This window comes from Toxotes jaculatrix, chromosome 10 (assembly GCF_017976425.1).
Source record: "Toxotes jaculatrix isolate fToxJac2 chromosome 10, fToxJac2.pri, whole genome shotgun sequence".
Lineage (NCBI taxonomy): Eukaryota > Metazoa > Chordata > Actinopteri > Toxotidae > Toxotes > Toxotes jaculatrix.
The window spans coordinates 23,239,094-23,263,262 of record NC_054403.1 but is presented as its reverse complement, the minus strand read 5'-3'; the positions used below and the strand labels follow the sequence as shown (position 1 = coordinate 23,263,262).

Genomic DNA, 24,169 nt, shown 5'->3' with positions numbered 1-24,169 from the left:
ACGCTTACTTATCGTTATATTTGTGAAATACACAGATATGTCTGTCCAGAAATACAAATTTAATAGAAAATATCTATCAAATATAATTGATCTTCAGATCATGCCCAATATTGTTCTTGTGCAAAAATATTGTATCTAATCCAGTGTCTATTTGCATTTAATTTGTACTATGTTAATATTATAAAGATGTAAATTTCAAAATTATCAGGAGAAATCTAATAAAGAATCTGAACAAGTCAAAGCAGCAACAATTAACATTTTAAGTGACAAATTCTTTTTTTCCCCCTTTTCTAATTATGTTTTATTTATGACTTAAAACCAAAATGATCAACAGTAAAATACAGTATGAGGACTGTTAATTAATTTAAGTACATAAAATAGATTCACACAATCATAAACCGTTTAGAAGCAGTCCACAGATTTCAGGAGCGGTGCGTCTGACTCAGAGTTTGATACCATGTAGTGAAACTGGGAGAAGCCAGAGACTTTGTTACAGGCCGCACCTGAGGAGATGAGAGAGAAGCCAATGATTTCAGGAAAACAACTTTAACTCCCTTCTCATCAAGACCACATTTAGCACTGGTATTGAAATGTGATCTCATTTTTCCCCATGTATGGTGCAAAGTATGTGAGCAGGTAGCAAAAATGTTGTGTATAGAGGGTTAATGGATATAATCCTGAACAAACGTTTTTTTATTGGAAAATAAAAAGGCTTTCTCATGATTTTTCTGGCGGAGGAAGAAGAACTGCATGCCACCTTAGCTGCTACAATGATTTTAAACTTTGTCTCTGTTGTCATGAGAACAAAGCAGTCACTCGGTAGAAAGGATTGTGCTGGAGTTTGAGTGAATAGTGGAAGACATACTTTCAGGAGACAGTTTAACGTAACTTTTAATGCAACTAGGTTTTAAATGTCGGCTTAAAATGTTGCACAAAAATGATCAATTTAAATTTTATTCAAATCTTTGATCCTCTAATTCCGGTTATACTATGCAACCTCAGTGGAAGAAAATTCAAATAGCACAAAAGACTTTCAGCAGGCTTAATTTTAATGTCAAGTTCTTTGTTTATTTTATTACTGTATCAAGGCAAGGCAAGAGACATAATTGAGTTTGTGGTGAGGCTGGGTAGGCTTATGGGAATACTAAACTCACAGTTAATGTTATTGTATGAGCTTGGATTAATTTTGGTGAAACATTTGTTCAAGTTCGGGTTTAGTTTTACTGTCATTTCCACACATATGTATGTCCACATAGAGGAAAACAAAATATTGTTCCTCATGGAGCACCGTGCAAAATAGGACAGACATGTGGGAACAAACAAAGGTAATTTTTTAAAAGCCTTTCTATACTTGCAGATATTCTTTGAATGTGGTTGAAAAGCAGCTGTATTAATTTGAGGCCAAAAACTTCTGATGAAACAGTGACCCCTTTGTATTTCCCCACACATATATTTCATCCGTAGAAGCCTAATTTACTTTGGATTTGGGGAATCCTGGGTTGTCAGTTTCATGAATTTATCATGGAATTTTAACATGCTGTTAGGAGATTACTCAAAGTTATTTAGAGAAATTTCAATCATAGGCAAAAGAGATGTGAGTGTGCGTCAGGTGTGTGCCTTAGTTCCTTTGGCAGGGAGCGGCTGAGCCTGTATTTGTGAACCCAAACACTCACCATAATGGCCTGTTGTGTTAGCACAGATGATGGCTCCAAAGAACTCTGAGTAATGCCTCTTGATTCTGGAAATGGCCGTCTTGCAGGCTGCCGAGGGATCTGCCCCGGCCCTCATCAGCTCCACAGCCAAGTAACTGTTGGCAGGATTACATGCAGTACACATGAGGCAAACTTAACGAGTGCTGTCAAGACCACCAACGAGGATGATGACGGGGATGTGTTTGCGATTATGGCATGGCATAAATCGGATACAAACAAATAAGATGTCAAGAAACAGTGATTAAATGTGATTTTAAAAAAACAGCGACATTCCCTCTCTTTCTCCATGTTATGCAAGGTGACACTACTCTTCAGGTGTTCACAAGTGTGCAAAATCAGCAAATGCGGAGAAATTGTAGTAATTTGCCATCACTGCAATGCAAATTACTTGCTCTACACAGACACTACAGGTGCTGTTTACTCCATTAGCCTGAGGTCAAATGAGTAAAACAATGAGTGACACCACTGTAATTTGCAAAAATTGACTTCTGCAAAAGTATAGGATTTTAAAGTAGAAAATGTGTAGGAACCTTGCTCCTCTCTGAAATCTTCTGGCAGGAGATATATGATGTAATGTGTTTTTTTTTTCCCCCCCCGTACACAAGATACCAAGCAAATGAATAAAATTCCCCTTTATTGGCGAGCGGTATTTTACATTTGTAGCTCATGATGCAAAATTCAGGATTTTGGACTTGGGGTTGCAGGTTTCCTCGTATAATGACCACACCAACAGTGACCTGTTTTAAAGCAGCCCATTGCTATGGATGGTGTGTTACTGCTACATCTTGATAGTGTTACACTGCTTAGGTAGACTTGTAACCACACTTGTCAATTAGAAATATCTAGACTGTTGTGAAACATTTGGGCACGGAGAATGAATGATAAACACACTTCAGTCCATTCCCTCGCAAGGTCCTCACGAAAAAGGCAATCCCCAAACGTTCCAGGATGCGACTCAGAAAACTGTGATTGAAACAGGCAGCCCTCAGGTGTGGCTGTGTGTGACTGTGAATGTAAAGCTGAGTGAAGCTTAAAAGAGCAGTATGTGTGCTCGCCAAACTACCCTGGATAAATAAAGCTAAAAAGAAAATAACCCTTCTGAGACTGCCATAGTCTCACAGCCTGGAAACAAACAGCAGCTTTAATGAAATCTTCCTCTTCCTCCGCCTCTTTTGTGGAATGTACAAATGACAGTTTTGGGCCAAAAAAAAGTCCACTCCATAATGTTACAGTTGCACTTGCACATAGAAGCTCACACCAGAAATTGGCTGGTTAAAATCTACAGTAATCAATCTATTCCTACATGAGGAAAAATTTTAGTCTCACTTTTTTGTTTCACTACTTGCAGGAAGCAATCTGATTTTAAAAAAAGAAAAGGGTATGTATTTGTAAAGATTTTTTGCTCACACTGAAAAATAAACCCACTTTCACATGACTTACATGCCTTAGTGGATCCTTTTTTTCTGAGACAAATAAGAAAACTTTAATACATAGGCTCAAATATTCCTGACCTTCCCTTTTTAAATGTACTGTTTGATGGTGTTGAGATTGCAGTTTTATTCCATGCAGAGAAGCACACAGTGCCACAAGGTAACAATGTAGGAAAGACATTTTTTAATTTAATATGACTCTTGTCATAAAAGGACGATGGATGAGGTACCTTGGTAGAAAGCGCATCATGACGTCTCCATCTCCAGTAGCAGCAGCACCACCAGCAGAGCTGTCTGCGTAAGCCCCTGCTCCAACTATAGGAGAGTCCCCAACACGACTGCAGGACAGAAAAATGACAGGGTTTAAACAGAGTTTAACAGATTAACTTAATTATCAATGTAATTGTTGGTCTTTCTAGATGCATCAAATGCCTCTAAGTGCACAGTAAAATTCTGATTTACAGCTTCACCTCTTTTGGTGCTGCAATTCATTATACAACCTTTTCAACCAAACTGTTTCTGTAGCGTAGCGATGACAGATTCTTTTCGTAGTTTCTCTCAAAAGCTTGACAACTTGAATCTTTTATACTTAAATACTAAACCTGGGTTTTACCCATTTGAAAAAGTAATGAAACAGTTGGGGGGAAAAAAACATGCTAAAACATGAGATGCATAAAACCTATTGAACAGATTAATTTGTCAAATGCATGTTCCCCAAAGGCAAGAGCAAACTTACCCGGGCCTTGTCAAAATTACTAATAAGTTTTACACTAAAGTCAGCATGATATACGTACCCTGGAACTTTGTGAGTTAGTCCATTGGTGGATGTGCCCGCAGCCACGTGACCTTGTTGATCAAGAGCAACCATCCCTGGTGCAAAGACAAAAGAGGTGGAATGGAAACATCAGCCATCACTAGGGTATTGTAGCAGCCAAAAAAGGTGTTTTTTGTGAATGTAGCACTAGATTCCTAGCAACTCCTGGTTCCCTGACTAGTATTTACATAAGTGTAGCTCAGGTTAGATCTTTTTGGACAGAAACACAAATTTAAGACCTAAAAACTGAAGTGTTCCCTGATAAGTTCTACTTTAGTAGACCTGGCTATAAACATGCTCTCATTCCTGTCTTGTTTCAATGAAGTGCTTAAATATTTAACTGTAAAATGCATGAGGAAAGCTGACTTTACTGATAAAACCTACCTATGGTGTCATGGGAGTGTGTGTTAGCATGCTGTGCCCTCCTCCTCTGTTTCAGTGTCACTGCTGGCTTGTAGGGTCCACAGGACTTAGAAGGATCTGGAAATACATTCTTTTGACAGGGGAGAAAACTTCATTACTGTTTGCATAATGCCATTATCCTGGGACTTAATTACTGTGATAGCACACAAGCAAAGACAGGCTGATCTGCAGGCATTTACTATTACTGAAAAAACAGGACTATTGTCAGTTGGCAGTCTTATTTGGTTTGGAATCTCACAAATCATCCATAACACGAACAAAATAAGAACAGGTTTAAGTTTCTGCTGCTGCCCAAATGTTTCCTTCAGCAGTCAAAGACCTTTTTTTTTCGGAGACACAGGCAGCCTACAGTACCAGCTTATTCGTTCTAAGTTGACCTGGATAGGGGGTCAGCACCGAGAACAAGATGTGAATATCTGTCAGAGTATGTATGTATGTGTATAGTTTCACAAAAAGGTTTCTCTCTCTCTCTCTCTACCTCAAGGCATCTTCTCTGCTCTCATGGCTCAGTGTACCAGATTGACCTGCAGGGAGGTGTGGAAAGTTCATTCAATGTCTTCTGCCCCTTTGATGTCAAAAGTAAGTGGGATTCTGCTAAAAATGTATTATATTGTACTTTTCTATATGCGTTATTCTAATTTTGAGTTTTAAGTGAACAGTCACAAAATGCAGTCTTGGAGCCATAAAAGGTAAACTTTCAAATATCAAAAAAAAAAGAAGATTCCTTCACGTAGGATGTGTATCAGCATAACTTTTCTACAGGGCTTTCATCGTGCCATCAGTAAACTAAAGTTGGGCTCAACTGGTCTGTTTTATGAAAGTGCCTGTGCATTATTCATAAAGCAAAGTCTGTTATATTCCATTTCACGAAGGTGAAGGTAAAAACCCTTGAAAATAGTCTCTTTAGTTATAAATAATACAGGTACAGTTGTACTCAAGTGACCTCAGCAGCAATTTGAATTGATTTTCAAAAAAAAAAAAAACGCCTATCAAAGGAATTATTTGTTAGGTAAAAGGGGAATAATGACATGTTTCTGCAGATTCAAGCTGGTACAGTGGTGAATGTCGCTGCATATGTCTTTATTATTCTAAAAGTACATGGTTTATACAATTTATGGCAGAACTAAGTGCATACAGTACATGTAAGTAACAGCACTATTCTTTGCTTTGGCTTTTATCTTTACTTTTACTACTTTTCAGTATTAACTGATGAAAGTTTACTATGTCTCTGAACCAAGCATATATGACTAATTTTGATAAAGGTGTTCTACTTGTTAAACAAAATAATGAATTGACATGAGCAGGTCAAGAAAACTTTTGAAAAAACTTGGATGGTAGAACTGTTCGGCTTTTTCCCTTCTTCACCTACTGTTAACTTAACTCCTGAGTTTTGCAGTGAGGCTGCTCAGCAGCCATCAATAGAGGGCTTCACTTGTATTGGACGGCCCCAAGTGTAAATATTGTAAATTTGATCAAGAGGACACTGCATACTCTCTCTGGAACGATAACAGCTGACTTAAAAGGAAAAACAACTCTTACTCTGGAGATTTTGGGAGATTATTGGGGAAGTGAAAAGGAGAGTTTTTAAGAATAGTAACTACCCTGTGCTGTAGGGCATCACCTTTTCCACAAAAGCTGACTTTTTATGAACTACTTTAGTATGCCTGTCAATTTCCTAGCTTAATATCAATCTTTTAGAAGTAGCACGCCTGTAGCCAAAACAAGTGAGAAAAACACACACTGTAATACACACACACACACACCTTTCGATAATTAGGTTGGCAGTTGCCCTTCAGCCACTGTGAGAAAATATTCACAGATTTGTTGGTAGTCAGGTCTTCGGCAATGAAGCCCATGTTTTCAGCAAACACAGAAGCTATAAAGAGAGAAGTAATACTTTCAGGTCAAGTTACACATTCAGGTCCACACTGACCTTGGGTTATAAGAAAAACAAAGGGTCACAAACAAAGGAGGGGCTGCAGGCAATCTCATCTCATTTAGTCTTGTAGCTTTAGCTTGTGAGGGAGAAAGTCTTGTATCGCTACTGTTATGAACAGGAGTGACCTCACCATTCCATAAGAATGATGGTTCAATCTAGATGAATAAAGCCAAATGAATTGAATTTTCACTGGTATAAAATACATTATTATGAAATTCTTTACACATGAACCAAATTATTTGATTGAGAAGACACTTATCACACAGAAATAAAAGGCTTCAATGGTGGTCTTCGTTTTACTTTAACTGACTTGCAGAGAGATGTGCTCCTCATCCTTCTCCACTCATTCATTCATTCATTTATTACTCTCATGAAAAAAGTAAAAGAATTCTCTTATATAGTCCAGACCATACAGTTACACATTTTTTTGTTCTTCAGGCTCTGTGCTTCAGCAGTCTGAAATAAAATAATGGATACTACATTAAAGTGCCAAGTCTCAGCTTTAATTTAGCACCAACAGAACCAGCACCATGTTTGACAGATGAGGTGGTGGCTTTGGGTCATGAGATGTTCCTTTTTTTCCTGTCCATTATTTTGATAGAAGCTGATTTTTGTTTCATCAGTTCTTAGAACTTTGTTTCAGAACTTTTTTTTTTTACTTTTTCAAACTGCCATCTGCCCTTTCTTCTCTTGATTGCTGACAAGGAAACATGTATGCCTACATCCTGGAGAGCATTATTGACGCAGGCTTTTTTCTTCACCATACAAATTATTTTCTGATCTTCCACAAGACTACTGTTCCTCCTTCTACCAGGTCGTTTGGCATTTTCTAGTCTTCCTGTAGATACCTGCTTTTTTTTAGAGTGTACCCAACTGTTGATTTTGGTAAACTACCTTTGATGTCTCTGATAGATTTTTTTTTTTTTTGGCCTCATCATTATCTCCTTCACTTGTGTGGCCTCTGCTGTATTCCTCATTATGACAGACAACTCTAGCTCAATGTAAATGGCAACTCTCAATCAACTCTGAGCCATGTGTGAGCTCTTTGGTGCATGAACTAACACTGAAATGACACATAACTGCCCAAGAAATGCTTAGTAGCCGAACTACTTCTGGAACCCTTGTAATGTGGGTACTAAAAGCGTTATATCTCACACACAGTTCTATGAAGAACAAAAAGGATGTAACTGTCCAAATACTTATTGCAGGGCCTGTATGTTTCCTTTCTGTCAAACAATGGTCCTGTTTATGTTCACAGAATTATTATGCAGCTCTGACCCATGTATTCATCACCAGCTGCCTGTGTTAGTGATCAGGGGATTACAGCTTATTCAAGTGCTGCAAAAACCACCCATTACATAAGTGACTAAAAGGCTTTGGCCCTAATGTGACAACAGCTTGATGAAGATAACTAATGAAAATTCAAGTATCAGGGTGTCTCCCTAGATCATATTTTATTCATTTTCTTTCAAATTGGACACAACACATGATTACATTTAAAAAGAACTCGGAGAAAGTGTTAGATCTCTCTTGGTCAGTGAATTGAACTATATGTTGTTTAAATAATGACTGGATTTCAAAATGTTAAGGTTTGCCCTTCCAACATTAACCTGATTTTTTGTTTAATTATATTTTTGGGAACATAAATCTATATATACCTGACTCTCCCACTAGCAGTGTGTGATCAGTGAGCTCCATCACTGCTCTTGCTACTCCAATGGCATTCTTGATTCTTCTCAGGTCTGCAACTGCACCCACCTCCATTGTGTCCCTGCTCACATAGAATATACTGAGAATAAACACTCCTGCTGGGTTAGTGGACACAAATATCACAACAGTTGCACATCTCTGATGCCATCCTGACCCATCTAACCCCCTGTCCCTCCTGATAAATGGTTTGGCAGTGATAACACAATATAATATCAAATAATAAATTATTTGATGACACAAATAATTCGTGTAACAGATAATTAAGTAAATTAGACCAAAAGTGTGAAAACAGCTTGTTGTGTTCAGTAATTAAGTAGTAATGAAGTGTACTGACACATTTGACCCTTTGTGTGCAATAAATGTTAGACACAATTCTTCAACTAAACTTTCTAGATATTATTTGTGTCTCTTACATATTGTGATTGATATTATCTCATTAGCACAGGGAGTCAAGCCCAGTAAATGTTACTCAGGTTAAGATAAGAGTGTGCAATGTTTGATATTTATGAATTAGCTAATTATATAGAAAGAAACTCTCAGTGTAATTTACGAGAAGTGTCCTGTAATAAATACTACGTCCGTTAAACCTGTAGTGTAATGATGGATTATACTGAGAGATGCTTCTAATATTTATCCTATTTATCCACCACAACAAACTAAAGCCTCAAGAACTGCCATCCAGTTGAGTCACCCCCCCCCCCCCCCCCCCCCCCCCCGGACACAATACCAAAAATTGAACACTGTTCTCTAAAGTTTTTACAAATAGAGTATTTTTTTTGCAGGCCTGTTCTATTGGATTGCATGATATTGTACAGGTGTTTCGATTCTTGCTCCCAGTAACTGTGTACAATATGTCTGCCAGTGACAACTACTGTGTTTCTTATGCAGCTATATTGGATAGCGTGTGGGAAACTATCCCCTCCCTGGAACATATTCATGACTGTGCAACCACAAAAAGTCAATTTTCTTGCAAAATGGAGGAAGGAGCTTTCCGCAGAGTAATACCAAACAGCTTGCTGTTTGTCATGTGTTTTCCATCGTGAGCTGACATTTGCCTCCAAATGTCTAACTTTTGAGTGTGTAAATGTTTATGTTTAAGGACCTAATAATTGGCAAGCCTTCAGATCCTAATTAGACTCTTAATTAGTGCTTTATTAAAGAAGGGCTTGTTGCAAAGGTCAACCAGTTAAGCCTTTAAATGTTAAAGATGCATAGACTGCGCCAGAACAAATTGTCAGGCAGTTACACGATATGTTGACAGCTGCAGGTGGTTAATTAGAAGGAGATTTTTGTCTTTTTCAATTATACATAGGTCGCTTATGATTTAAAAAATAGTCACAAACATTTCTCTGTTCATTTAGAACTGCTTCTTGCTTATACTTCCTAAATTTTCTGGAATGCAGAACGAAAGCATTGGCGGAGATTCAAGCTTTTACCAAAAGTGATAAAAATAGATTTTCCATCGTACCAGTCTTTAGGGCTTTTTTATGCTATATTACAAATATTTTTTACCATGCCATTTTCTATTTTTACTTTTAATAAAGCGCAGTTTAATTACCCATTCATGATCATGGCATCCAGTGTGGTCTCTCCAGACTCATCTGGGCTCCCGCCATATCCTACACTGCCATCACACTGCTCCATTTCACAGCGGGCACAGCCCTTCTCCACTGCATCCAACACTGAGCCACCAGACTGCAGGGTGCTCCATGCTACAGTATAAAACAGAAAACAGTGAGCCAGTCAATGTACAATATACTGAAAACCAGCTGCTGTACCCATGATAGACACCAACCTCCACCAGTGAAATGATCACAGCGTAGAGAGAATTTTTGACAACGTTGTCAGGGGCTATCAAACATTTAGGCAGCTTAACCTTATCTGTGGGAATGGAAGCCTAAGGTCACTCTATCCTGCAAGTCTCTGTTTGACTAAAAATGGTTGAGTCTGACATAGACACTGCTGCTGCTGCACTGCTGACAAAGGAAGAAACTGTACTGTGACACAATGTTGTCACATCCTGTTTTGTTTTTTTTAACAGTTAATGTTAAATTACAGACCCACAAAAACGTAAGAAACATATTTTGAAACCTTTTTAGCAATTTTGATATTGCTTGTTTGAGTACAGAGTTTGATATGTAATATTAGATATTACTGCTTTCTTGGAGAATATGATTATAAATATGTAGGGTAAATGAGTTAATCAAATTAATTTGCAAAAGAAAAAATCTGTCTGAGCAGATGAGTTAAAAGTTCAGATGATGCACAAGATGACCACTACAGTGGATTTCTAATAAACAGGGAGCGTAAAAAGCTGACAAGCATTTGGTCACTGATCCCCCAAGTGCTCGTGGGGGATCAAAATACCAACTGGTAGCACTTTCACCAGCTTGCCACTAAATTCTCAGACGGTTACTCTGTGTTCAGCAGGATACTACCACAAATTTCTCCTCTTATCAGTAATGATTTATCCATCTATAAATTCTGTTCGTCTACCATCTTTGGTAAGTGCTTTTGTCTCAGGATATAATTCTTTCTTTTTTCCTTTTTTTTTTTTTGAAACATCAAACACAGCTTTATAATCTTTTTCACTTAGAAAATGCTGCAGAATGGAAGAGATTAGCCTGCTATTGTCAGCTGCTTCTGTAAGCCCCCAAAGGAAAAGAGATCTGCATGGGTGGATCAATAGTAGTGGCTCACAGACTACACTTTTAAATGTCTACCCGCAGAACAGGTAGTTGGGTACATTTTTCATTTTCATTGCTACCTCTGGGAGAAGATGTGATGTACATCAGATAAATTAAAGGGTATCCATCTCTCAAATGGTGAGATTTGTAAGTTCACTTTAATCACCTACAGGTTTGATCTGTTGCTTGAGATGTTTTGAACACCATTTCTATCATCTTTTCGTGTTGAGCTGTGCACCTGGTGAAAATCCACTTGACTGATAAGTGAAAAGCAAAGCTGAAATATTTTCAGTTTCAATTTGAACATGTCCAATGTATCATCCTGAAGGAAATCAAATAGAGTGAGGGCAGAGCTGGCAATGGCAGTTATGAAGTCTAGTGGTTCTGTCCTATCCGGCATCTGAAACTCTGATGGTCTAACATACTTGACGGTTAAGCTGCAGTGGAGTAGTATACTGCAAAAAAAAAAAGGCATGCTATAATAATGTAAAGGGGAAATCCTGAAAATGCTGCTTATGGAGCCTGTAAGGGATTACGCTCCATTACACATGTAACACACATACATAGACTATCTCTGTCTCTCCGTCTCCTTTCATGATGGCTGTAGGGTTATAGGGTAGCTCTTATGTTTATTATCAAATAATCTGACTATACTTTGAATCTGACAAAACTTATTAATTAATTGGTTAATTATTTGGTCTATGAGATGTCAAAAAATACTGAAAAAAAGGCCTTCATAATTTCCTAAAACCTGAGGTGATGTTTTTGTTGTTGTTATTTTTTCAACCAACAAAATCCAAAGAGATTTAATTTTCCATCATATATGACAGAGACAAACACATCTAAGGAGCTGTAACCAGAGAGTGGCTGACATACTTAATGTATAAATAACTTAAACAATTAAAATCAAAATGATTGCTGATTAATTTTCTTTTGATCAGCTAATCAATTAATAGACTAATCATTTCAGCTCTGAACATTTTATTGGAATTTAATCAGGAATGAAATGGAAAAAAGATACTGCACTGTACGTTTAGCTAATTCAGCCACAGTGACACTACTGTTACTGTCACAGACATGAGTACGTGATGCTACTGAAGTCATTTATAAAACTAGTAAGTAACAGATGGATTTCATAAAACCTAACAACAGCAGCAGATGAAAGCCTAGAAAACATAAGCCATATCAGACTGTCAACAGGAAGGCAGGTTTATCCAACCTCTGCCTCTATTTCAATTATCACTGCTCCATTTTATACTGCTTTCTCAGCAAACTAAAACAGTTGTAATTAGTCACAAAATACCTCTTTCCAAAATACTTTTGAGACCATTAAAAATAGAAAATACACTCTTACAATGGCACACCAATGCAGGTACTAGGCAAGTAAACTGGTGACCAAGCTGCTGGTTTCATTTTGAAATAGACAAAGCACAGTATGGCATAGTGCACAGTATTATGGAGAATTTCCTGTAACTGATGTGTTCAGTTAATTATTTAACAGCCAGACACATTCAGAAATAGTGTTGATGGAAACAATCTAAAACAAATTATCAACATACACTAATATTTTTCTTCCGGTTGGGTATGTAGGTATTATACTGGCTCTCTGCAGAGTTTGACCACAGTTTCACACGACTGAGCTCTGGACTGAATGAAACTTTTGAAACTATCCCGTGTAGTTAAACACCTTAAGGCCTACCTGCAGCCGTTGCATTCCTAAATGGCCACGTATTGATAACAAGAGGCAGTGATGTATGACCGAGAGGGAACAATAACGTTAAAGTGGAAACAAGCAGCGGTGTAAACATCTTAGCCCTGATAAAACGTTGCATAAACATTACAACGAAGCAGAGGACTGCTACTTCCTATTCATTGCTGTTTTTCACGCCACGGAGAACTCGTATCCCAGCAGACTGTCAAACAGCAGGGTGTTACATGTGATGTTTCATAAAAAACGACACTTTAGCTTAATAAAACGTTTCATTTAAAAAACTTCCTTGTTGTATCACATGCTGAGTGGGCGGGCTCTTCGTTAAAGGGCCAGTACAAAAACTTAGGAGCAGGAAGCATGCACCTGGTGTATGGCTTATTGATACAAGTAACCTGTTTTAATTATATGTATAAATGAATAAAGGTGAATGAAATAGTGCATATTCATTTAACCATTGTAGCAGAGGCCTATACTTGGCTTTTTGCAGAAACATTTTCAGGATTTCTGTTGTGAAAAAAAAAAATTATAGGAAAATAACTACAATACACAGGGGATTCATTATGAATAATAACTGAATAAAGTCTAAAATGTAATCATTTGGAAGAGAGTCAGTTGTTCTATAAGAGACATATAATCATGAGGAATAAGAGTTTTTCCAGGCAACACAGTGAAACATCAAAGCTTCACTGTCTCAGCAGAAAGGCTGAGCTAGATAATTAGACAGAAAACATGTAAACTGATGGGACCTGGTCCACATGGTAGCAAGACATTATTGTAACCCAGTGGAACCACAGAAGCATTTTCATTAGTCTATTAACATTATTATCTAACACTTGAAACTTTAATCACTAAAGACACGTTAACCTGCTAATGTTTAGCTATGCCAGCAGGCTAATGTTTGTTATAATGCTAAATGTATGTAAAAGTATGTTCCTATGTGATCAATAACAGTGCTAGCCAGAAGACCATATGCTGTTGTATTATTGTTTCCAGCCACCAGTGGCAGCACTGAGAGGTGGATGAGCAAGGAAGGAATTATGCACCATCTTGGGTTTTACAGCAGCCATTTTGACATGTCACAGCAGGAATGCAACAAGTGTAATTCATATAATTAATGATTGTGTTTCATTTAGGTGAGCCAGTTGCAGGGTCTGCTATTGTGTGTGACAGCTCATTGTTATAGCTTAGTAGGACACCTAGAGATAATGTGCCATCAGTAACAAAAAATTAACTTTACCTCTGCTGCTCCTGCTATGAGAAGTCAAAATGTCTGCCGTCAGAAATGTATAATGAGCATCAGAGTAAGTTTTGCTTTACCTGACTGACGGTGACTTTTCTTCTGAGAGTTCACTTTTCCTTTGGTGAGTTTGTATTTTCAACATGCTTCTATTAAAGACCTTCATGAGCACAATGCACTTAAAATGAGTAGGTTGACTGGATAGAATTTATTGGACGCGTAATTAGAAATCAAGTCATTCTTACAGGTGTGCAGGGTAGTCTTTGTAACTCTGCAGTTTTCAGGGTTTGACTGTGGCTCTCTTGCAGATCTGCTGGGAGTTGCTGTCATAGTCGCAGTGTCTGCTGCCAGCTTCAAAGATGAAGAAGAAGTACACAAAGAAGAACCCTTTATTGTACAAGTATGTTTTCACACACACAAGAAAGTTGACCTCTGCATTTAACCCATCCGTAAGCAATGAACACACACACACCAGGAGCAGTGAGCACACACACCCAGAGCAGTGGGCAGATGCGCTTCAAGGTCACTTCAGCTGTGGATGTTGAGGGAGGAGAAAGCACTGTTCATTCACTTCCCCCGCTCACCTTTATTGTGCAGCTGCATCTGCTTATGTGTACTGTATTGATTGAAAGAAAATCATGTTGCAGCTCAGCTAATGTATTCTGGTTTCTGTTTGACACATGCTCTCTTGCTACTGATGTCAGAAGTGAATTATGAACAATCATACTCAACTATACCAAAGGGTAAAGTGGTTCTAGGGTTTTTAGTTGTTCTGCTGACATTATTTTGGACAGTTTCCTTCTGGCTTTATATTGCAAATAACTATCTTGCTTTAACCCTGTAATTTTGGCTTCATAGCAAATTGGCTATTGTCACATACATATTTATTTTACATCACAGCTCACTTACTATGCTTTATTGGATCTAAATAGCTGATTGATAATTTGGTGAGTTTTCAAGGAGTACAGAGCAACTTGCTTGCATTTAAAAAGAACATATATTGCATATGTCTACATTCAGTTGTAGCATATTTGCCTGGTGTTAGGATACTATCTTGCTGCCCCCGCAGTGCAGTGAGTCAGTATGTTACTGAGCTAATAAATGAAAATGATGTAAATCATTTTCTGCTTTACACAAACAGAAAAAAAAAAGTCAGTTCTGAAAGAAGCATATGGCTAAAGGTTTTGTGTCCTAAAAGTAATGTAGAAAATAGATGCCCCCTCTGCAGTGGAGTGTGCTGTAGCCCAAATCATGATTGATTACTTTATTTATCTGTATGCTATAAATAAGGTGAAGACAATCAATACAGGAGCACAGAAAAGTCTAACAGGCTCATGTATATTTTTTTCTTTATTATTTATTTATTTATTGCTGTGCATGTTTCACACAGTGGCAGTTCAGTTTTAGTCCAGTGCAAAGGTGCACTCCACTGCTTGTTTCCCCTGCTGTATTCTGTTCATAAAAATAAATTGCATGGCAGTCTAACACAGTTCACTCATACCTGCTGCTCAATGGAGAGATTATTGGCCTATCAACGACGGAACAAATGATGAATGGAAACCTTTAGATTTCATGGTTTAGATTTTGATTACAAGTCACACATCAAGCTAAAACTCCCTTGGAGAACAGTTTTGGCGTGAAGCCATCAGTTAAGTGTCCTCTTCAATCATTTAACCATATAAATCTATCCTGATGTTCCATCAGTCCTTTCCTCATCTCCTTCAATTTACTTCCTGGTAGGAAGCAGTCGACAGAGTGAAGGAAGCTGGTTGTGGTGAAAAGTTTTGGCATACTCTTCGACTCATACCATATGGCACTGCCTTGACACTACATACCTCATGCTGGGTCTGGAATTTTTCTTTCAAGTCTGTGGAATAACATACCATGGCAGAGGAGGCAAAGTGTCCCTCAGAACAGAAAACTTGATAGAATTGGATCCTCTCATTTCGTACCAAACAAGAACAAAGCATGGGCCAGGCGGGGAAACTAACAATATAGTCTAACCTTGAGACGTGGATGCCAACAGCATGCCCTCTTTTACATTATTCATATGAAAAATACAATTTTCACTTATATTTTATTCATTGGTTTTTCCTTAAACAATGGGAAGTCCTAGTGTGATTTTGACAGGGGTATCTGACAGAGAGAAAATGGATGAGAGACAGAGAGAGAGTATTATTACTTTCACCCGTGTTATTGATCGAAATTAAAGAACAGCAGCTAAAAGAATAGCTTTTTAATAATAACTTCATCAATCACCAATGTCCTTTCAAGTTGTTTCATAATGTCCTTCATAACGGTCTCAGAGGGCATATTCAGTGTCTGTATAGGTGAAAGCAATAGCATCTTGAAAAAGTATGTATGGATATCTAAACCACTACACAGCTGTATATACGGGACTATATATGTTTACTCATTGACAGTTGCTGACAAAATATTGTTGGAATATACAGTAGGTGATTTAAATACATAACATAAACCAATGTTTGTTATACTACATTTTCTTGTAAATTAGTGGTTGACTCATACACTCATGCATCTCTCTTCTTGCAAGCCTATGTGTATCATCCTAATTTTTTAGCCTAGTGTTGTTTTAGTCAAGTGTACCGTATTTAAGTCAGGGTCAGCAACATAGAAAAAACTGTTAAAAAAAAGTATGGTAAAAATTTTAAGTGACGTTCAGCCGTCAAGATTTTTTGATATAACAAAACCATATTACAAAAAATACTACAAGTTTTCCAATGGTAGCATTTAGTGCTAATGCAGGATGTAGTGTGCCACTTCAGTGTGGTTGAAAACAAGAAAGCAAGACCATGTCAAGACCGAGGACATGGCTCGACCACATGGTCAGTGTGCTAAATTGAGAAAACTGAAAGAAAGATAATTGAACGTTTACAATCCAGCCAGAAATTAGGAGGGAGAATCCATGATCACCAAACCATACCTAACATTGACCTTGAGCAGTTCTAGTTGCCTAGCCTTACCTTGAACATGCTGTATGTGTCATGCGTGGATATTGTATAAATCAGTAATTGCTCCTGATAAATCTTGTGTTTTTGCTGAATTAATTAGTTGAAACACTATATTTCTACTGGGTTGTTTCATTGATGTGGCCAAGCCAAATAAAGTCAACAAGGCCTGATAGAAAGCACTGATGTGTCAGTAGAAATGGAATAAATGGCTGTACTATGATCTTCCTGTTTGAAAAACAGCATTATCTTAGTTTCTGAAACACTAACAGTTTGCTTCATTGGGCCGTGTTGAAGCCCAGAGGGAAACAACAGACTGGTTAGTGCCTCAGAACAATCACTATCATTGAAATATGGCTGATTGTGAATATAAATGAAGGGAAACAGTTTCTTATGTAAGAGCTGAAATACAGCAGTCTCATCCAATGATCTGAGCTTTTTGACCAGTTCTTACAGTTTTATTGTGAACAAACTGGCACACATAATCAGATAGATACTTTGAAATTGGGCACTTCAGTTCTGTTTAAGCACTTAGCAAAAATTTCATTCATTGAAATCATTATTCATTTTGATAATGAACTTGAACCTCTTCACTGGGCCTGTTGTTGCAAGTGCTGAGAAAGTACAACGAATGACTACGTTTATTTGAGGAAATACCATCTCAGTAAAACTATTTTTTGTCAGATTTTTTTTACAGAACTTGTCAAGTCAGCATTTTTCAATTCATCCTGTAGCACAGAAAATGAAGGTATAACAAAAAAGTCCACTAAAATCCCGAGAGTTTTTCTAATTATCTCGATTGCCAGCTAAGTCAATTAGCTCTTTTTAACGTTCTTCCATAGTGTCCAAAACAGATGGTACGAAGGTTTGTCCAGAGACCTTCCTTTGTACCACAGTTGCAAATGGAGAAGTTCAGATGGTGGCATTTACAGGTCTGTTGAAAGACAAGTTGACTTTCAAAGGCAACAAATGGGGTAAAATGCCAGCTAGGTAAGCTGCGATACCAGCTGTCAGACGCAAGAACAAGAAAAAAAAATCTTTCAGTTGATGGCTGGCATAGGACAAAGTATTCCGCCGAACAGATCTGTCTTCAGAGGAAACATAACTTAAATCTATCAAACAACACCAGTTAATAAAGTACTCCCAACAGAAAAGTTTTTTTTCATGAAGTTACAAAAAATACTGGAGGTCTTATCCCGTTCCCCCCTGTCCCTTTAAGGCATAGCCAAGAAATCCCAATTATCTAGCTAATTGCTAATATATTTTGCACACTTTCTCTCTCACGTTTTGTGACCAACTGTTCTATTCACTACTCATGCAAACAATTGGGATGAAAGTTACTTATATTTTTTTGTCAGTGTCAATGTCAGTGTCAACTGAGTCAACTTGTAAGTGAATCAAAATTTAGTTAGTATGCAGTATTGCAGCGGTAATACATGCAATTGTAAACACACCTTTTCGAAGTGATTATGATGTTTTCATTTTAGTTCTGGGGCACTAATCATAAGAACAATTGCTGGAATTGGAAAGCTTATGCTATATTTAACATCATCAAAACTATTATTTAGCAATTTTTATGGCTTTTTTTTATTATGTTACATATTCTTGCACGTCATTAACATAAGTCAATAAAGTTACACAGCCAAAAAATCTTAAAGTAAAGCAAAACCTAACTAAAAAGGAGTGATCAGTTTTATTTCTCTGATTATTTCACTCATTTTTTTAACAGCAAACATCTTACCTAAGTGAGAAACTGCTTAGAAATGTTTAAGAATAAAAGCGCCCCCTGGCTCTTACTCAGTACAGCGGGGACTAGCTTTCCAGTATACTTATATTTTCAGGCAGAGGTGAAATACAGAGATATAGAGTTTTACACAGTATGCACACATTAAAAGTGTCAATGTCGTTCAATACCAAGACCTCATTTGGGCCAATCCATTGCATAAACAATGTCTTCTTTTCTTTTTTTTTGACACGTTCAGTCATGTCAGCTCTTGAGATCATCTTAGCAAATCTGCATAGTCAGCCAGCCATCTATAGAGGCTTCAGGAGCTTAGATACAGCTGTATTATTTGTGATTGAATGTTTGAGTCTCCTGCAAACCAGGATTTGAGCCCATTCAATGTTTGCTTTTTCATTTATGTTGAAGCTTGCTGAACAGACTGTCAGACATGCTGGATTAAAGATAAATCGATGCATGCAATTCCAACTAACAGTCAGACTTCTAACTAGCAGGTGGACAGTGCCTAGTTAGATGTCATGTACACCGTGTTGCTGCTCCAGGGGAAAAATAGGCAAGTCTCATAGCAGAGAATACAGTGTGCACCATATAATGGTTTGTTGTTATCATGAGCCGGCGCTGTCTGTGGGTAGATGAATGCTTGGGAGAAACTTACAACTGTTCATTCTGTCTTGTACAGACACTGCACAGGTACACTTACAAAATAAAGAGCCAGTTCTTGTGTGTACAGTGGGGCACAATGTTCTCCACTGTATCTGTTTTCAAGTTTGATTCAAGGTAATAATCTTGAAATATTTGAAAGCTTTCCTGAACTTTATGTGGTGGTATTCTGTAAACCTCAAATCCCTTGCTTTTTCTTTTTTAAATTATACATTATATCTTTTGCCAGGTCTATTTTTGTTAGCATCATGTCCTCAATAATTTCAAAAAGTGAGGATTTATTCCATAATATAAGATACACCTCTCTAAAGACAACACAAGAAAATGTATACTCTCAACCTAGTCAGTGTGTATACCCATTTTACAATGCACTCTCTAGCAGATGTAATAAGGTATAACCTACCCTCTTTTGTGTGCTGAAGTTTTATGATAAATGACACAATAAGTTGTAGCTTGTTTGCTGAACATATGAAAAATGGCAACAGGAAATTAAGCATTACTCTTATTTATTTTTCATTTAACTTAAAGGATATTCATCTCTCAAGAATCAATTTGAATAAAGCTGTAAAGAAGGCCCTGAATCACATAAATGAAAAAAATTGGACTTGCGGAATAATATACATTAAAAGTCCCTTGCAGTTACATCTGGGACAAGGCTCCTTAATTCTATTATGTCCATTTCTGTGCTGCTGTTTCCATTTATCGAAATCAGGCTTCACTGTTCTTTTTGTTGTCACAGGTGATAAATTTAAACATCTCCGTAAAGGATTTAGATTCACTCCACATACTGTGAGTCTGTTAAAGTCACTCTGCCAGGAGGGGAAATTGCTGTTTGGACAAATGGAAGCAACAGAACTATGCTCATCAGTAGCTTTAGTGATCCACCAAGTCGATCACAATGTAATTGTGCCTCTGATCCAGAGGATGGGGCTGAAGCATTAACCACACACTGTTGTTCTGCTATTCTGTTTATGACACAGTGTGTCTAATGACAAAACTGCAGTCAGGGCTTGCATGACGAGGCTGACTGTAAATTGAATTGCCACTCACATCTAGACTACCAGATACTTTAAATCAGATTTCCACATGGCTAAGGTCTAGTCGACAGCCTACTGATGTGTCTGAATTGTTTGAATAATAGTAACGCCACTGTGAAGGTGTAATTAACAAAAAAAAAAAGAAGAAGAAAAAATGAGGTAGATGTTAGAATATTCTCCTGAAAATACAGTGTAGCCATATGGAAAACTCCAGGGTTCTTCCTCTACACTGGATCCGAGCACTGCAAAAACCTGATCCTCAAACATCTTCAAAAGATGCTTTAAGGGGTTTTTGAGATGCCTTTAGAGAAAAAAAAAGTCTTGGTAAATGTATCACAAAACCACAGGTATTACTCTGGAGATTTAAATTCCTCTTCACGCATAAGAGAGCAAGAAGAGGCACTTTTTCCAGCATTGGCAGGGGCATGTCTGTCTTTTCTTTTTCTCTCTCTATTCCCTGCTGCCTGAGAAGTCCTGATAAGAACACACAAGTATCTGGGGAGGAGTAACCTCAGCATGCTGAGGTGGGATTCAGATTGTTTGATGGAGTGACTGATTAACTGTTTTCATTTTTTTTATTGTTATTTTTTAACTCCCTTGTGTTGCTCTGGGACATTTGCCTTTGAGGTGGCGACAGTGGTGCCATTCCATTTTTATTTTTTTTTTTGCCAAGCCTCTGTGTATGATGGTAGGGATTAAATTATTTCTGTCATTGTATTACTGGCAGACACATAATTGGCTCTCAAGCACAGCTACTGTAGGGCCATTCTCAAGGCTATAGTGGTAGAGCTTTACTGAGAATGTATTTCTGTTGCAGTAGATCTATGTGAATTTATTCATTTTAAACCTGCATGAAAATTGCTTTCAGAATACTTGATTGCAGCAAAATAATAAAAAAAAAAAACATTAATTTTTACTTTGACTCAGATATCGCCATTCTTTTTTGTCCTCAACACTCTAAGTCTCTCTTTAAGTCTAAGTCCAACAGCACATTAAAAATTAGGGGCACCCAAAACCATTGCTAACAGTTTAAATTTAACCACTGTAATTGCCGTAAGCCAAGGAAGATGCCTTAAATGTTTTTTAATGAGATGACACTAAAGACTTATTTTTTGCTGATGTACATAAAGGAACTGTTTTTGTATGTGTATTCTAGATGCAAAAATCTCAGTATGCACTGATTGGTACCTGAAAATCTGACCACAAACCTATGTCACAGATATGTGGTGAGCTACTGAATGATACAAAAGTTATATCTTTCACCATTGAAAATTGTGTGACTATTGCATGAGATGGCCATGACATTTTCACAGGTTAAAGTAAGGTTTAGGCATGTAAATTATGTTGAAGGGCAAGGCTTTTAGTCGCAGTTCAGTAAGAGAGACCCTGTCTGTGGCAACCAGTCCCAACCCCATTAGTTCCAGTTGGTTTCCACTGGTCACAAATATGTACTTTAATTTTTAAAAGGCACAGTAATTTAACAAAACAGCTGGACAATGTAATTTTTAGCAGCGATTAATCAAACTGGAGTAAATAGTTAATTTGCAGTGATTAAGTTCATTTGCTATTTGCTATTTTCAAGTCCCTCCTTTGGTGAGTGCAGCAATAGGACTGTGTGTGTGTGTGTGTGGCCATGTTCATGGTAATGAAGAAACATGTCACCTGGTGTGACGGTGTGGTTCACTGATGTATTTTGAATCATTTTTGGGAAACAATGGACATCTATGACATAGAGGAAGAAGCTATGTACACTCTGGCTACAGAGATGGTGCTTAGTCTTATCACTGAAGATAACAACATAAGAATTTATAATGGGTTGAAGCCTAACCTTTCTTTGCTGGAGTTAATATGAAATGTATATGCTCGTTCGCCCGTCGCATAGTATTCCCCAACATGGCATTCTGATATCAAAAGTTTCCTGTTTGGAGTCCTCTGTGTAACCCTTTTGTGGTAGAGAAACTTAATCAGAGCACAGTATCCATCATTTGCATTTAAAAGCTTTATGCTCGAAGAGTTTGGGGTCAAGGGCCTTTATCAGTGACTTTGTGTCAATGTTGTTCCGTACTAAAGAAGTAACACTTGGAAGCCCTCAGTCACTGGCTCACAGAGGGAATACAGCTTCCCGTTAGGGATTGAGCCAACTACCTTATTAATTAGCCTTTGCAGCTTTAGGCCAACCTGCTAACCCATTTAATGAGTAAATAATTGCTTCTTAGGTCTTATGTCATCATGTCTTTTATTAATATGGGAAGTTATCTCAAAATTACTCTTGAACCCTCGGAGTACCGAAACAAATTTGGAGCAGAGGGGAATTTGGCCCAGAGATCCTTCTTTGGGCTATAAATCTTGGAGGATTGGTACCAAAATAAGATAAATTCTGATTTGATACCTTAAGGATTTTTTTGAATTGTCGAAAGACTTTTTGACAAGGGATTGTTATCAAATAATTGGAAAAGTACATCCAATTTAAATATCTTTCTAGAACTCGCACAAACAGATACATGAAATGTTTGGCTCCCTTATAGTTGTTCACTTTCACACCACAACACCACGTAGTCTAATAGTTAGTTAATTTTAAAACAAATTTATTTGATTATTTTTAAACAAATAATAATGACCATATATATATAAAGAAAAGAAAGTCACTTGCACATTGATAAATGGATAATTCAGTCCGCAGGGTCACACTGTCATGAGGAGCAGAGGTAATTCTAGTGACTCATATCATTTTACATGTTGACTTAACTTTGAACAATTCTCTAAGGCCTTAGTGGCTCTGTGCTAAGTGAGTAGCAGCCATTCCTCTTTCCATTGAAAATCAATAATGTGTCTTTCTTGGTCTATGGCTTGCTTGTGATTGATGTATTACAAATCAATGACGATTTTTAAGAAGTTGATATCTTCATTGCGCTGCACTGATGTTATGTCATTTGTTTAGTGTGTCAGGGTTGAGTCGTGTTCCTCTGCAGTTAATCATGTCATGAGATGGATGGGCAATGTTTGTCTTTGCTGCGTGAGTTTGCCTCTAAGAAGATTGGTGTTCTGGGTTCGTTTGGATGTCTATTAACACACTGAGAAGTTTAGGAAGTTATGCGTTTTTTAGGACAGCTATAATATTTTTCTCATATTAGCTTTGATGTTTTTCATTTAATATTCAGATTGCATTGGTTAGTCATCAAATGTCAATTGTGCCCAATTTACTAATGCAACTAAGTTTCAGCTCTGCAGCTGAGATTACATGACCTCCTTTCTCTAAATAAAAAATGTGTAAAAGGCCTTTATAGTTACTGGAACTGAATGAGTCAATCACCTTCTCGCCTTATAACATGTGCACTTCATTTAACTGGTAAAGTAATGACCATCAGAGGGTTTGTAAATAACCTACTTAGAGGAAATTATGTCGGAAAATGTGCTAATTAACAAGAACAATGCTTGCACTGGCAGTGTAAAACCACCTAATCCTTGTCCTCTATAGCTTAATGCTTGTCTCTAGTACTTCAAGGTCCCTTCCCTAAAGCTGTAAGGGTTAGGGAATCATTTCTTTTCTGTTTGTGCCTGACTACTGATGCCAAAAATCTATATCCTTGTGTTCACGCTGCATGGCATTTTAGATAAATGTGTTCAATATTAAATAAAAAGCCCAAACAAAAACATGATTGCAGTTCATGCCATGCATCACCAGAGAGTAGTACAGCAAGTGCATCTGCTCACCTTTTTTTTCCCTTCTGGATGTAATTCAGATGTTTAAATTATGAGAAAAACATGCTCCCTACCACTTGAGGAGTCTTGAAATACATAAAACATTAATTTGATTTTTTTTTTTTAGGTTAGAGGATTGGATGAAATATCTAAGGATAAAGATTGTTTTCATAGTATGCATACTGTATCACTACATACACTCTATTTAATAATTACACTTTCTATAATATTGAACCGTGACCAAGCATTATAAATTCATCCCAGTAGGTTAGATGAGGAAGAAAACCTACATTTTTGAACTGTAAACTTAGCATCAACCTTGACAGAAGATTTCTGAATGTGTTTTGTATTCTGAACCCTGTGAACATATGGCAGTGTACAGTTAGTGATAATAATTTAA

At 37.3% G+C, this 24,169-nt stretch overlaps 1 protein-coding gene across 1 annotated transcript; it reads right to left on the bottom strand.

Annotated features, from left to right (window-relative positions):
* Positions 1–3: 3 nt before the first annotated feature.
* Positions 4–12,726, bottom strand: aga (aspartylglucosaminidase). Its single transcript, XM_041048520.1, has 9 exons — positions 12,415–12,726; positions 9,587–9,740; positions 7,977–8,089; positions 6,143–6,255; positions 4,341–4,449; positions 3,937–4,012; positions 3,373–3,480; positions 1,674–1,807; positions 4–503 (listed from the first exon to the last, which is right to left on the bottom strand). Exons 1-9 carry the CDS (start codon positions 12,551–12,553, stop codon positions 403–405), a joined length of 1,047 nt encoding a protein of 348 aa, XP_040904454.1. The 5' UTR covers positions 12,554–12,726; the 3' UTR covers positions 4–402.
* Positions 12,727–24,169: the final 11,443 nt, after the last annotated feature.